This window comes from Microcaecilia unicolor, chromosome 11, assembly GCF_901765095.1.
Source record: "Microcaecilia unicolor chromosome 11, aMicUni1.1, whole genome shotgun sequence".
In the NCBI taxonomy this organism is placed as follows: Eukaryota; Metazoa; Chordata; class Amphibia; order Gymnophiona; family Siphonopidae; genus Microcaecilia; species Microcaecilia unicolor.
In genome coordinates this window covers 35,546,964-35,562,489 of record NC_044041.1, presented here as the reverse complement: position 1 = coordinate 35,562,489, position 15,526 = coordinate 35,546,964, and the positions used below count along the sequence as shown (strand labels likewise).

The following is a 15,526-nucleotide window of genomic DNA, read 5'->3' as shown; positions in this document are numbered from 1 at the left end:
AAAAACAGAAAAAAGAAAACACAAATTCTGTGGTTCAGTATGTAACCTTTTGTGCATGATAAGCAGGGGCATGTCATTGGTCACATTATTGTTGGTGGCACACACCCTGTGTTGGCAGTGTGCCGGTGGCTGCTCAGACTTTCGTATGCACATACTGTTTACTTATTGTTTTACATCCTTCTGCTTTGGTACTTTGTTACTGGATCTCTCTTGTTGCCAAGGGCTCTTATTGGCTCTCTCTAGTCACAGTTTTTTTTCTCAGTCTCCACCTGCTGGAAGGCGTGCACAACCCATCTGTCACATTCTGGGCCGGTCCAGAGGGACTAAAGGAAAGCAAATTAGCAGGTAAAGTCTAATTTCTCCTTTTAGCCCCATCGAGAGGGTTCCTCCCCCAGCTCCTGGAGGATCAAATGATTTATTATTACCTTTAAAATCTTTGGAAACTGCTCCTGTTAAAACCTTTTTACCTATAGTAATATGTCTGTGGATTCAGCCCCAGCTTTGAATATGCCCACAGCTCCTGCAGAGATTACGTTTAAAAATATTTGGGCTTCACTGAAGGACATGACTGACCAGATAAGTTTTCACATGGAATGGCTGAGAAAATGGGAGAGATGGATGGTAGACTTTAAAAGATTGAAGAAACATGTGATGGTTTTATTTCTCAGTTTTCTTCAATGCGATCTTTAAGAGCCACAAGAGTTAAGGATAATTTAATCCTTCATAGTCTTGTGGATATTTGGAGAATTCTCCAGCGAAAACCTTAGATTGTTGAATTTTCCAAAAAATGATCTTTTGTTATCGGAGATTTTGTTCAGGAATTAACATAAACAAATTTTGCAATTATCCAATGTGGATAATATATTATTATCAAAGCTGTATTATATATCTGGTTTAAACAATGTTCCTACTGAAGAGGTACAAATTAATGTTGATCCTACAACTGCTAATTTGACCTAATTTCTTGAAACTCCTCAGGATGTTATTTCTTCAAGGGCAACATTGCTTGTTACAATGACTGAAAATGACAAACTGTTAGTTTTAAAAAGATAGGGGTTCTTTTACAAAGCCATGGTAAAACGTGGCCTGCAGTAGTGTGGGTGTGTCTTTTGGGCGCATGCTGGGCCACTTTTACGCAGCTTGGGAAAAGGCCATTTTTTAATGGGCAGGGAAATGGGTGTGCTCGTTTACTGCCAGGAACATCGCCTGCGGTAGAAAATAGAAAAATAATTTCTACCATGGGATTTGGCACATGCGAAACTCGGAATTACCGCCAGGCACATGCGCTACCCTGGCGGTATTGCTGATGTGGCATGCACTACCCGTGCGTTAACCCTCCTGCACCTTTGTAAAAGGGCCCCCTACTTTTCTAAGGAAGACTTGCTATATTGTGGTCAGAAGGTAACTGTTTCCTGATGTGTCTAAAGCTTCCCGACTGAGAAGGAGACAATTTTTGCAGTCAAAATTTAAAGATTCTTGACTGGTCTAGTATGGACACTAAGGAAATGGCATTGACACATTGGCATGCAAATCCAAAAATAAAAAGTGGCTATTCTAAATTTTTAATATGTTTGAGAAGATGAGATTGATGATGATGATCTATTAAGATAATTAAATTGCAGATTTGGTTTCTTGATTAAATGGAAATACTGATGATATTAGCACTCTTGCATAACAGTCTGGAATGTAAATGCATCACAATAAAAATCACTTTATTTTTTTGCTTTGGTGAAATGTTTTATTACATTGCTGTATTGATGTTTGATTCCCTAAATAAATCTAGAAATGTTGTGATGTTTTGCTTTCCTAAGCAGTTTTTCCACTTGGCTTTTGCAGTATGAAGAATTAATGGAAGGCTTTAAAAATTTACACAAGGAATGTGAGCAACTCAAAATGTCTGGTTTCTCCACTGCAGAAATAAGAAGGGTAAAACAACCCCCCTCTAATTTTTAAAGCTTATGGTGCATATAACTGTATGTTTTAGGTTTCAAATATATCTAGGTCTCTTCTGATTTTATTTTATTTTGCTTTGTCCTTAGCAGTTCCCAAACTTAAATCAGAGCTTTTATAAAGTTGGCTATTGAGAGATTTTTAGCTTTCACAGTTCTAATGGTTTATGCATAAGTTAAGCTAACATTTTCTCTTAAATAAAAATTACTTCCTGGTTGTACCTTTACATAAGTCTGAGAATGAGAAGAAAGTGATGAAGGTATCAGGATCAAGTAGAAAGGAAAAAAGAAAGATTCATGTTCAAAAATACCAATGTATCATTTAAAAAATTGAGATGTAGTTCAACAAACTGCTGCTTTTGTATAAAGCAAGTTCTTGTGAAATAGTGCATAGAGCTTGCACTTATACAACAATACTAAGAAGTCAAAATTAGACTAATATAAGAGTTATCAAAGTGAAAGGAGAAAGAGAATCAATCTTAAACAACTTTTACTGCCCAGTTAAAGTTAGCTTAATGGCGGCATAGTGATGTTAAATGTATTTTAGTCCATAGTACTATGATTCATCCAGTCTGATGGAATTTGTAAACATCTCCTAAACGTTGATGAACCCGTATTTCATCAAGTTGCCATTGTGTTTCTGTGCTTTTTAGGATATCAGTGCGATGGAAGAAGAGAAGGATCAACTTCTAAAGAGAGTAGAGCGTCTTAGGAAAAGGGTAATGAGAGAAGTAACACTGTGAAATGTCGATGTCATAATCCTTGGCTGCAACTCCAGGCTAGGAATGCAAACAAGGATTAAAATGACCATGTTGCATATTCAAGAAAGGAATCAAATAACTAATTGATAGGTTGGGAATCTCCCTGGGCAAGAAGCCCAAACTTTTAAGGACCTTAAGTCTAGTGTCTTGCTGTCATCATCTAGTTGTTGTATATGTGAAAAGGAAATGTTGTGGGCTTCTGTGACACATGTTCCTGCCAATTTATTTCTTCCAAACCTGAAGCACACAGGCATGCACTTCTTACTCATTTGCTGTAGGTGGAGACAGTGCAGAACTATCAACGAATGCTGGAAATGGCAAGACAGCTCCGGGTAGAAAAAGAGCGAGAGGAATATATAGCACAGCAGAAACAGGAGCAGAAAAATCAGGTACTGAAAGCACAGTCTCTCATTTTTACTAGTTTCTATGGTGAGGGAAGCCTGAAGCAGTGACATTAATAGCAAAAGTGGGAAGAGATTTTGGAATGTGAAGATGTGTAGAGCATTCAGTTCATTTTGGTGTTATCTGAGTTGGAAATGAGGCTGGGGGAATAATTTGGAGAATAGAAAATATGGGGAGACTGAAATAAAGGTTCATATTTTTCAGAGTTTGGATATTTTGTTTTTGCACTGTAAGATCGGATTGAGGTGAATGGGCTCAGTAGTCAATTTTGATTTCTTTAAAAACTATCCAGGTGATATTCAATCCATGGTAGACAGAGATTTTGTGAATGTTGACTGCCATGAGCGGTTTTGTGTCTGGATATTCAGTGCTGGCCCTTATCTGGATACTGAACATCTGGGCACTGACGATATATACAGTTCTACTTGCTCAGATAACTATTGTGGTACCAGTTCTGAATAGTGGGACCTCCCTGGCATGAACTGGATAGTGCTGCAGCAGTCACAACTGATACACTTCGTCACTATCCAGGTAGGTGCCGCTGGATATCAGTGGGGAGCTGGCCAATGAGATTTAAGTAGGCAGGAGCCTCTCCTGGCTGCTTAAATCATTTTGAATATCTACCCATTTATATCTTACGTAAATGTATTTTTCACCCAGTATTGATGATTAAATCTGTTCTTTCTATGCTTTTCTGTTTATCCTCCCCCCCCCCCCCCCGACCCATGACCGCTCCCCCAGTGTACACAAGGTTAATCCTAGGCCATTATACCTCCTAACCTGGTTAAAAATAGACTGGTAAAAATGGACTTGTTAATACTGTTTCTCAGCTGTTTCATGCAGAGCAGAGGTTGCAGAGAGCACAGCAGCAGCTGAAGGATATTCGTCATGCAGCAGCAGATGCAAAGCCTGAAAGTGAGTGCAAATCAATGGTAATGAGTGACTTCTAACATGTTACATGGCAAAAGGGTTGGAAGTTATTGCATAGGAAAGTGAAAACTGTCAGTTTTATGATCCATCTGAAAAAACATCAATAGTTTAAGATCAGATAATTTAGTCTAAACTTGTGATTAGCTAGGGTCCTGTATCTTAAAAGCAAGATTATAAATACTGATTTGTTGAAAAGTTGAACATGTGCGGATATGATGCGTAGGTATTCATTTCCATGGTTTTATAAACTCTTGGCAAAGTAAGCTAAGCTGTCTTTTCAACTAATTGTTTTTCTGCTTTTGTAAAGCCTTAATGTATTAAAATGAAAATGTTTTTGTTGGCATCTGCATAATACCATCCAGGAACCTGTGGGTTGTGTGTCCATTGGCCAGCGGGTGGAGATTATGACCTCATTCCATCCAGGCAACTTGAGTTTCATTCGGTGAAATAGCGGTGGTTCCTTCAACCTAAGGAGGACCTTGCGAGACTGGGAGAATGGGCGTGCAAGTGGCAGATGAAGTTCAATGTTGACAAGTGCAAAGTGATGCATGTGGGTAAGAGGAACCCGAATTATAGCTACGTCTTGCAAGGTTCCGTGTTAGGAGTTACGGATCAAGAAAGGGATCTGGGTGTCGTCGTCGATGATACGCTGAAACCTTCTGCTCAGTGTGCTGCTGCGGCTAGGAAAGCGAATAGAATGTTGGGTGTTATTAGGAAGGGTATGGAGTCCAGGTGTGCGGATGTTATAATGCCGTTGTATCGCTCCATGGTGCGACCGCACCTGGAGTATTGTGTTCAGTACTGGTCTCCGTATCTCAAAAAAGATATAGTAGAATTGGAAAAGGTACAGCGAAGGGCGACGAAAATGATAGTGGGGATGGGACGACTTTCCTATGAAGAGGGTTTAAAGGAGGAACTGTAAGTTAGTGATAGGCTGATATCCTTAATACTTTAGCAAGTTTTAAATTACGGAAAAACTCAAAAAACACTAAGATGGAGTCAGCAGTCCAGCAGCGAGAGGGGTGCTATCCAGTCTTTTGCATTGAGTGTCACATGTATGATTATCTCCCAATTGGTGAGGTGTCATATGTGTGTGCCCGATGCAAAGAGCTCCTAGCTCTCAGAGAACGTGTCCGTTCCCTTGAGGCTAGAGTAGCAGACTTGATGGAGCTGAGGGAGACAGAGAGGTACATAGAGGAGACCTACAGGGATGTTGTAGAGAAGTCCCACCTCCAGTCAGGTAGCCCCTGTGCTACCTTGGAGGAGGGAGGTCTCCTAGAAGGAGAGCATCACCCTGGTGAAGTAGGAAGTACTCCTGTAGCCAGGACCTGCCCACCAGGGGATGTATTATCCTTTCGCACCGAGGATATATCTCCAAATGTTGCCCGGGAGGGAAAGGTTAGGACAGCTGTTGTACTTGGTGATTCGATCATTAGGCATATAGATAGCTGGGTGGCTGGTGGACGTGAGGATCGCCTGGTGACTTGCCTGCCTGGTGCGAAGGTGGCGGACCTCACGTGTCACCTAGATAGGATTCTAGATAGTGCTGGGGAGGAGTCCGCTGTCTTGGTACATGTGGGTACCAATGACATAGGAAAATGTGGGAGAGAGGTTCTGGAAGCAAAATTTAGGCTCTTAGGTAGAAAGCTGAAATCCAGATCCTCCAGGGTAGCATTTTCTGAAATGCTACCTGTGCCACGCGCAGGGCCCAAGAGACAGGCAGAGCTCCAGAGTCTCAATGCGTGGATGAGACGATGGTGCAGGGAGGAGGGCTTTAGATTTGTTAGGAACTGGGCAACATTCTGGGGAAGGGGGAGCCTATTCCGAAAGGATGGGCTCCATCTTAACCAGAGTGGGACCAGGCTGCTGGCATCGGCGTTTAAGAAGGAGATAGAGCAGCTTTTAAACTAGAAATGGGGGGAAGGCCGACAGTCGCTCAAAAGAGCATGGTTCGGGATAAGGTATCTTTCAAAGATATCACCATAACAGGGAAGATAGAGTATCCTGATAGTGAGGTTGCAAAAGAGATTGTAGTAGATCGGGTATCTTTAAATAACAATAAAAATCAGACAAAAGATTGCCAATTAATACTGTCAAGTACTAAGCATGATGTACTTAGGAACAACAAACATAGTTTGAAATGTCTATATGCGAATGCCAGGAGCCTAAGAAATAAGATGGGGGAGTTAGAATATATTGCACTAAATGAAAAATTAGATATAATAGGCATCTCTGAGACCTGGTGGAAGGAGGATAACCAGTGGGACACTGTCATACCGGGGTACAAATTATATCGTAGTGATAGGGTGAATCGGATTGGTGGAGGGGTAGCATTGTATATTAACGAGAGCCTTGAATCAAATAGATTGAAAATTCTGCAGGAAGCAAAACACTCCTTGGAATCACTGTGGATTGAAATTCCATGTGCAAAGGGGAAAAGGATAGTGATAGGAGTGTACTACCGTCCGCCTGGCCAGGACGAACAGACGGATGCGGAAATGTTAAAGGAAATCAGGGACGCAAACAAACTGGGCAACACAATAATAATGGGGGATTTCAATTACCCGCATATAGACTGGGGTAATGTAACATCTGTACACGCAAGGGACATAAGATTTCTTGATGAAATCAAGGACAGCTTCATGGAACAGCTAGTTCAGGAGCCGACAAGAGAAGGAAAAATACTAGACTTAGTCCTTAGTGGTGCTCATGATCTAGTGCAGGGGGTAACGATACGAGGGCCGCTTGATAACAGTGATCATAATATGATCGGTTTTGATATTGGCATTGAAGGAAGTGAAACTAGGAAATCAAGTACGCTAGCGTTTAACTATAGAAAAGGTGATTACGACAAAATGAGAAAAATGGTGAAAAAAAGACTGAAAGGAGCAGCTCGCAGAGTAAAAAACTTGCATCAGGCGTGGATGCTGTTTAAAAACACCATCCTGGAGGTTCAGGACAAATATATTCCACGTATTAGAAAAAAGGGAAAAAAGACTAAACGTCAGCCGGCGTGGCTAAACAGTAAGATAAAGGAAATCATTAGAGCCAAAAAACAATCCTTCAGAAAGTGGAGAAGAGAACCAACTGAAAGTAACAGGATAGATCATAAGGAATGCCAAGCCAAATGCAAAGCGGAGATAAGGAGGGCAAAAAAGGACTTTGAGAAGAAATTAGCGTTGGAAGCAAAAATACATAGTAAAAACTTTTTAGATACATTAAAAGCAGGAAACCGGCCAAAGAGTCGGTTGGGCCGCTGGACGAAAATGGTGTTAAAGGGGCGATCAAGGAGGACAAAGCCGTAGCGGAGAAATTAAATGAATTCTTTGCTTCGGTCTTCACCGAGGAGGATTTGGGGGGGACACCGGTGCCGGAAAGAATATTTGAAGCGGGGGAGTCGGAGAAACTAAACAAATTCTCTGTAACCTTGGAGGATGTAATGGGTCAGTTCAGCAAGCTGAAGAGTAGTAAATCACCGGGACCTGATGGTATTCATCCCAGAGTATTAATAGAACTAAAAAATGAACTTGCGGAGCTACTGTTAGAAATATGCAATCTGTCCCTAAAATCGAGTGTAATACCGGAAGACTGGAGGGTAGCCAATGTTACTCCGATTTTTAAGAAAGGTTCCAGAGGAGATCCGGGAAATTATAGACCGGTGAGTCTGACGTCGGTGCCGGGCAAGATGGTGGAGGCTATTATTAAGAATAAAATTGCAGAGCATATACAAAAACATGGACTGATGAGACAAAGTCAGCACGGATTTAGTGAAGGGAAGTCTTGCCTCACCAATCTAATGCATTTTTTTGAGGGGGTAAGCAAACATGTGGACAATGGGGAGCCGGTTGATATTGTATATCTGGATTTTCAGAAGGCGTTTGACAAAGTGCCGCACGAAAGACTCCTGAAGAAATTGCAGAGTCATGGAATCGGAGGTAGGGTATTATTATGGATTAAGAACTGGTTGAAAGATAGGAAGCAGAGAGTAGGATTGCGTGGCCAGTATTCTCAGTGGAGGAGGGTAGTTAGTGGGGTCCCGCAGGGGTCTGTGCTGGGTCCGTTGCTTTTTAATGTATTTATAAATGACCTAGAGATGGGAATAACTAGTGAGGTAATTAAATTCGCCGATGACACAAAATTATTCAGGGTCGTCAAGTCGCAGGAGGAATGTGAACGATTACAGGAGGACCTTGCGAGACTGGGAGAATGGGCGTGCAAGTGGCAGATGAAGTTCAATGTTGACAAGTGCAAAGTGATGCATGTGGGTAAGAGGAACCCGAATTATAGCTACGTCTTGCAAGGTTCCGTGTTAGGAGTTACGGATCAAGAAAGGGATCTGGGTGTCGTCGTCGATGATACGCTGAAACCTTCTGCTCAGTGTGCTGCTGCGGCTAGGAAAGCGAATAGAATGTTGGGTGTTATTAAGAAGGGTATGGAGTCCAGGTGTGCGGATGTTATAATGCCGTTGTATCGCTCCATGGTGCGACCGCACCTGGAGTATTGTGTTCAGTACTGGTCTCCGTATCTCAAAAAAGATATAGTAGAATTGGAAAAGGTACAGCGAAGGGCGACGAAAATGATAGTGGGGATGGGACGACTTTCCTATGAAGAGAGGCTGAGAAGGCTAGGGCTTTTCAGCTTGGAGAAGAGACGGCTGAGGGGAGATATGATAGAAGTGTATAAAATAATGAGTGGAATGGATCGGGTGGATGTGAAGCGACTGTTCACGCTATCCAAAAATACTAGGACTAGAGGGCATGAGTTGAAGCTACAGTGTGGTAAATTTAAAACGAATCGGAGAAAATTTTTCTTCACCCAACGTGTAATTAGACTCTGGAATTCATTGCCGGAGAACGTGGTACGGGCGGTTAGCTTGACGGAGTTTAAAAAGGGGTTAGATAGATTCCTAAAGGACAAGTCCATAGACCGCTATTAAATGGACTGGAAAAATTCCTCATTTTTAGGTATAACTTGTCTGGAATGTTTTTACGTTTGGGGAGCGTGCCAGGTGCCCTTGACCTGGATTGGCCACTGTCGGTGACAGGATGCTGGGCTAGATGGACCTTTGGTCTTTCCCAGTATGGCACTACTTATGTACTTATTTTTTTTTTTTTTTTTTTTTTTTTGCCATACATTTCGTTTCACAAAGCAGCACAGCGTTTTCTTGTGTACGATATCGTTGTTAGCAGCTTTAGTGCTTTTTTTCATCTGATCTACAAGGTACTTTTTTCTACAGATAATACTAGACCCCTGACGCAGGCCTCACGGCCGAAACACGTCACGTGTCGGGTCATTTCTGCTACTGTCAATAAAGACCTTGTTCAGGAAGACACTCATTGTGAGAGGACTTTTTTGGATCCACTGTGTGTTTTGCCTTTCATTGGTTTTCCTGTGGAGAGTTCACCTTCTGTGGGTGTTTGCTTCGTTGAATCTTAGAGCTTGCCACATCTGTGGTTTTAATGCCCCTGTATAAGACGTTGGTGAGGCCCCACCTGGAGTATTGTGTTCAGTTTTGGAGGCCGTATCTTGCGAAGGATGTTAAAAAAATGGAAGCGGTGCAAAGAAAAGCTATGAGGATGGTATGGGATTTACGTTCCAAGACGTATGAAGAGAGGCTTTCTGACCTGAACATGTACACCCTGGAGGAAAGGAGGAACAGGGGTGATATGATACAGACGTTCAAATATTTGAAAGGTATTAATCCGCAAACGAATCTTTTCCGGAGATGGGAAGGCGGTAGAACGAGAGGACATGAAATGAGATTGAAGGGGGGCAGACTCAGGAAAGATATCAGGAAGTATTTTTTCACGGAGAGGGTGGTGGACGCTTGGAATGCCCTCCCGCGGGAGGTGGTGGAGATGAAAACGGTAACGGAGTTCAAACATGCGTGGGATATGCATAGAGGAATCCTGTGCAGAAGGAATGGATCCTCAGAAGCTTAGCTGAAATTGGGTGGCGGAGCAGTTGGGGGGAAGAGGGGGGGTGGTGGTTGGGAGGCGAGGATAGGGGAGGGCAGACGTATACGGTCTGTACCAGAGCCGGTGATGGGAGGCGGGACTGGTGGTTGGGAGGCGGGAAATACTGCTGGGCAGACTTATATGGTCTGTGCCCTGAAAAGGACAGGTACAAATTCAAGGTAAGGTATACACATATGAGTTTGTCTTGGGCAGACTGGATGGACCATGCAGGTCTTTTTCTGCCGTCATCTACTATGTTACTATGTCTACAAATCTCTGCTATACAAGGGGAGCTTAACAAACTGAAACATGAACTGACTAATTAAAGCAGCTTCCAGGACTACACACCATCTGACCAATTTACCCCCTCGATCGCAGTGAATAAAACATTCTATATCTAAATGGGCTACAGTAGGATCTGGTAGATTGCAGCCACCCTACCAAGAGATTCTCCTACTAAATTCATTTGCAGCACTAGAATCTTATAATACTCAAGAAACCAGAAGTGAAGTGAAGCTAGAGTCCAAGACAGTAATTCAAAGGAAATCAAATTCCTACTACATAGACAAAACATCTTAAAACTGAAAGGTCTTGCTGCTAGGGACTCCATTATCTGAGGCATTACTTTGGAAGTGGACTTCACAGGCCCCAACAAAGTACTGTGCCTTCCAGGCTCCTTAGCTAGAAGAAATACAAACCAAATATTGAGTGTCATTAGAGAAAAGAGTAAAGATTCTTAGGTTGAAGTTGTAATACATATGGGAATAAATGACCTGGCCAGGGATAACATACCTGTAGTACAGAGAGCTTTCCAGAACCTGGGGGAAGGGTTGAGGTCCTTGGTAAGGACTGTATCTTTTTTTCTGAAATTCTGCCTGCCTGCCTATGGAAAGGGTGAGGAAAGACTACAAAATACAGGGAACTTAGATGGCTCAAAACCTGGTGCCAAAAGGTTTTAAGTACATAGGAGAATGGGGCAATATATGGAAAAACAAGAGGCTATTTTGTAAAAATGTTTTCTGACATGGAAAAAGGATCCTTGGGGAGAAACACAGGCAATACATTTCTAGGCCTTTAAAATAGAAGTTGAGGATACTGAACAGATACAGATGAGCTCCGGAAGTTACCCCCACAAACCAACAGCAAAAGAGTGACGGCAGTGGAGAAATAATTAAAATAAACCATCTTAGCAACTCGCCTATCAGCAAGAAAGTAAATTAGGAGAGTAAGCAGAAGATAGAGGGTGAGAGATAGTAAGTAACTGGAAAGGTATGCACACAAACGCTCATAGTCTGTGCAACCAAAGTTCATGATCAGCAAGCCCTGATGTTACAGGCCGATTTGGCTCAGTGACTCTCATGAATGGGATGCAAACATAGCGGTCTATACCCTATTTAGGAAAGGGGAGATGGTCAGAAAGTTGGAGAGGTAGCTTTATATTTGAAAAACAATATTAAAGCAGCTGAGATGCAGGGGACCTGAGGAGAGTAAGAAACACTATGGATTGTCTTCGAAAGAGAAGATAGAACATCCATCCACATGGATGTTGCCTACAGACCTCCAACATAAGCAGAAAAATTGGACAAAGATTTGGTCATAGATATTACAAAATTGGGAATGAATGGGGAGGTGCTGTCACTGGGGGATTTCAACCTGCCAGATGCAGGTTGAAATCCCCCAGGTTCTATCTGCGGAATCAGAATAAAGTAGAGAAATTGTAGGAGCTTTTCAAAGTGCACTCCTGAGACAAATGGTGATGGAACCCATGAGGAGAGGGGTGATGCTAGATCTTGTGCTCACAAATAGTGATAGTGTGTTACTAAGATGGAGTCAGCAGTCCAGCAGCGAGAGGGGTGCTATTCAGTCTTTTGCGTTGAGTGTCGCATGTATGATTATTTCCCAGTTGGTGAGATGTCATATGTGTGTGCCCAATGCAAAGAGCTCCTAGCTCTTAGAGAACGTGTCCGTTCTCTTGAGGCTAGAGTAGGCAGACTTGGTGGAGCTGAGGGAGACAGAGAGGTACATAGAGGAGACCTACAGGGATGTTGTAGAGAAGTCCCACCTCCAGTCTGGTAGCCCTTGTGCTACCTTGGAGGAGGGAGGTCTCCTAGAAGGAGAGCATCACCCTAGTGAAGTAGGAAGTACTCCTGTAGACAGGACCTGCCCACCAGGGGATGTACTATCCTCTCGCACCGAGGATATGTCTCCAAGTGCTGCCCGGGAGGGAAAGGTTAGGACAGCCGTTGTAGTTGGTGATTCGATCATTAGGCATATAGATAGCTGGGTGGACGTGAGGATCGCCTGGTGACTTGCCTGCCTGGTGTGAAGGTGGTGGACCTCACGCGTCACCCATTAGGATTTTAGATAGTGCTGGGGAGGAGTCGGGTGTCTTGGTACATGTGGGTACCAATGACATAGGAAAATGTGGGAGGGAGGTTCTGGAAGCCAAATTTAGGCTCTTAAGTAGAAAGCTCAAATCCAGATCCTCTAGGGTAGCATTTTCTGAAATGCTACCTGTTCCATGCGGAGGGCCAAAGAGACAGGTAGAGCTCCGGAGTCTCAATGCGTGGATGAGACGATGGTGCAGGGAGGAGGGTTTTAGATTTGTTAGGATATGGGCAACATTATGGGGAAGGAGGAGCCTATTCCGAAAGGATGGGCTCCACCTTAACCAGGGTGGGACCAGGCTGCTGGCATCGGCATTTAAAAAGGAGATAGAGCAGCTTTTAAACTAGAAATGGGTGGAAGGCCGACAGTCGCTCAAAAGCGCATGGTTCAGGATAAGGTATCTTGCAAGGATACCTCACAAACGGGGAAGATAGGGTTTCTGGATAGTGAGGTTGCACAACAGACCATGGTAGGCCAGGTACCCTTAAATACAACCAAAGATCAGACAGAAGATGGCAAATCATTAGTGTCAAGTACTAAGCATCATGCAAATAGGAACAACAAACATACTCTGAAATGTCTATATGCAAATGCTAGGAGTCTAAGAAATAAGATGGGAGAGTTGGAATATATTGCACTAAATGAAAAACTGGATATATTAGGCATTACTGAGACCTGGAGGAAAGAGGATAACCAGTGGGACACTGTCATACCGGGGTACAAAGTATATCGTAGTGATAGGGTGGACCGGACTGATGGAGGGGTAACATTGTATATTAACGAGAGCCTTGACTCAGATAGATACAAATTCAGCAGGACACAAATCACACCTTTGAATCATTGTGGGTTGAAATTCCATGTATAAAAGGGAAAAGGACGGTGATAGGAATGTACTACCATCCGCCTCGCCAGGATGAGCAGGTAGATGCAGAAATGATAAAAGAAATCAGAGACGCAAACAAAATGGGCAATGTGATAATAATGGGTGACTTCAATTATCCAAATATAGACTGGGTAAATGTAACATCGGGACACGCTAGAGAGGTACAATTCCTTGATGAAATCAAGGACAGCTTTATGGAGCAGCTGGTGCAGGAACCGACGAGAGAAGGAAAAATTCTAGACTTGGTTCTTAGTGGAGCGCAAGATCTGGTGAGGGACGTTATGGTACTGGGGCCGCTTGATAACAGTGATCATAATATGATCAGTTTTGATATCAACCTTGAAGTAACTATACACAGGAAGTCAAATACGTTAGCGTTTAACTTTAAAAAAAGGAGACTATGATAAAATGAGAAGAACGGTTAAAAAAAACTTAGGGGGGCAACTAAGAGGGTAAATACTGTACAACAGGCATGGATGCTGTTCAAAAATACCATCCTGGAGGCCCAGGCCAAACATATTCCGCGAATTAGAAAAGAAAGGCGGAAGTCCAAAAGAAAGCCGGCGTGGTTGAAGAGTGAGGTGAAGGAAACTATTAGGGCTAAAAGAAACGCCTTCAGAAAATGGAAGAAGGAACCGTCTGAAAATAACAAGAAGCAGCATAAGGAGTGTCAAAGCAAATGCAAGGAGCTGATAAAGAAGGCCAAGAGGGATTACGAAAAAAAGATAGCATTAGAGGGGAAAAAACATAGCAAAAATTTTTTACGGTATATTAAAAGCAGGAAGCCGGCAAAAGAATCGGTTGGGCCGCTGGATGACCGAGGGGTAAAAGGGGTGATCAAGGAAGATAAAGACGTAGCGGATAGATTAAATGAATTCTTTCCTTCGGTCTTCACCGAGGAAGATTTGGGTGGGATAACAGTGTCGGAAATGGTATTTCAAGCGGACGAGTCGGAGAAACTTACTGACTTCAAGGTAAACCTAGAGGATGTAATGGGGCAGTTCGGCAAACTGAAGAGTAGCAAATCTCCTGGACCGGATGGTATTCATCCTAGAGTACTGATAGAACTGAAAAATGAGCTTGCAGAGCTACTGTTAGTGATATGCAATTTATCCTTAAAATCGAGCGTGGTACTGGAAGATTGGAGGGTGGCCAATGTAATGCTGATTTTTAAAAAAGGTTCCAGGGGAGATCCAGGAAATTATAGACCAGTGAGTCTGACGTCGGTGCCGGGGAAAATGGTAGAGGCTATTATCAAAAACAAAATTACAGAGCACATCCAAGGACATGGATTACTGAGACCAAGTCAGCATGGCTTTTGTGTGGGGAAATCTTGCCTGACCAATTTACTTCATTTCTTTGAAGGAGTAAACAAACATGTGGACAAAGGGGAGCTAACTGGTTGATATCATGTATCTGGATTTTCAAAAGGCGTTTGACAAGGTACCTCATGAAAGGCTACAGAGGAAATTGGAGGGTCATGGGATAGGAGGAAATGTCCTATTGTGGATTAAAAAACTGGTTGAAGGATAGGAAACAGAGAGTGGGGTTAAATGGGCAGTATTCACAATGGAGAATGGTAGTTAGTGGGGTTCCTCAGGGGTCTGTGCTAGGACCGCTGCTTTTTAATATATTTATAAATGATTTAGAGATGGGAGTAACTAGCGAGGTAATTAAATTTGCTGATGACACAAAGTTATTCAAAGTCGTTAACTCGCGTGAAGATTGTGAAAAATTACAGAAGGACCTTACGAGACTGGGTGGCTAAATGGCAGATGACATTTAATGTGAGCAAGTGCAAGGTGATGCATGTGGGAAAAAAGAACCCGAATTATAGCTACGTCATGCAAGGTTCCACGTTAGGAGTTACAGACCAAGAAAGGGATCTGGGTGTCGTTGTCGATAATACACTGAAACCTTCTGCTCAGTGTGCTGCTGCGGCTAGGAAAGCGAATAGTATTATTAGGAAAGTTATGGAAAACAGGTGCCGTTGTATCGCTCTATGGTGCAACCGCACCTTGAGTATTGTGTTCAATTCTGGTTGCCACATCTGAAGAAAGATATAGTAGAATTGGAAAAGGTGCATTGAAGGGCGACTAAAATGATAGCGGGGATGGGACGACTTCCCTATGAAGAAAGACTAAGGAGGCTAGGCTTTTCAGCTTGGAGAAGAGGCGGCTGAAGGGAGACATGATAGAGGTATTGTAAGCCCGCAGGGGTGCTCTCAGGTGTGCAACAGCCCTCTAGTGGCTCCTG

The 15,526-nt window shown here is 42.9% G+C and overlaps 1 protein-coding gene across 1 annotated transcript in view; it reads left to right on the top strand.

Moving 5' to 3' along the window:
- The window catches only part of IFT81 (intraflagellar transport 81), a 133,859-nt gene that overhangs the window by 48,300 nt on the left and 70,033 nt on the right, over window positions 1–15,526 (top strand). Inside the window, exons 5-8 of the mRNA XM_030218881.1 lie at window positions 1,837–1,926; window positions 2,603–2,668; window positions 2,989–3,099; window positions 3,943–4,027. Of these exons, the coding sequence (XP_030074741.1) occupies window positions 1,837–1,926; window positions 2,603–2,668; window positions 2,989–3,099; window positions 3,943–4,027 (352 nt within the window). The remainder of the gene's footprint in view (window positions 1–1,836; window positions 1,927–2,602; window positions 2,669–2,988; window positions 3,100–3,942; window positions 4,028–15,526) is intronic.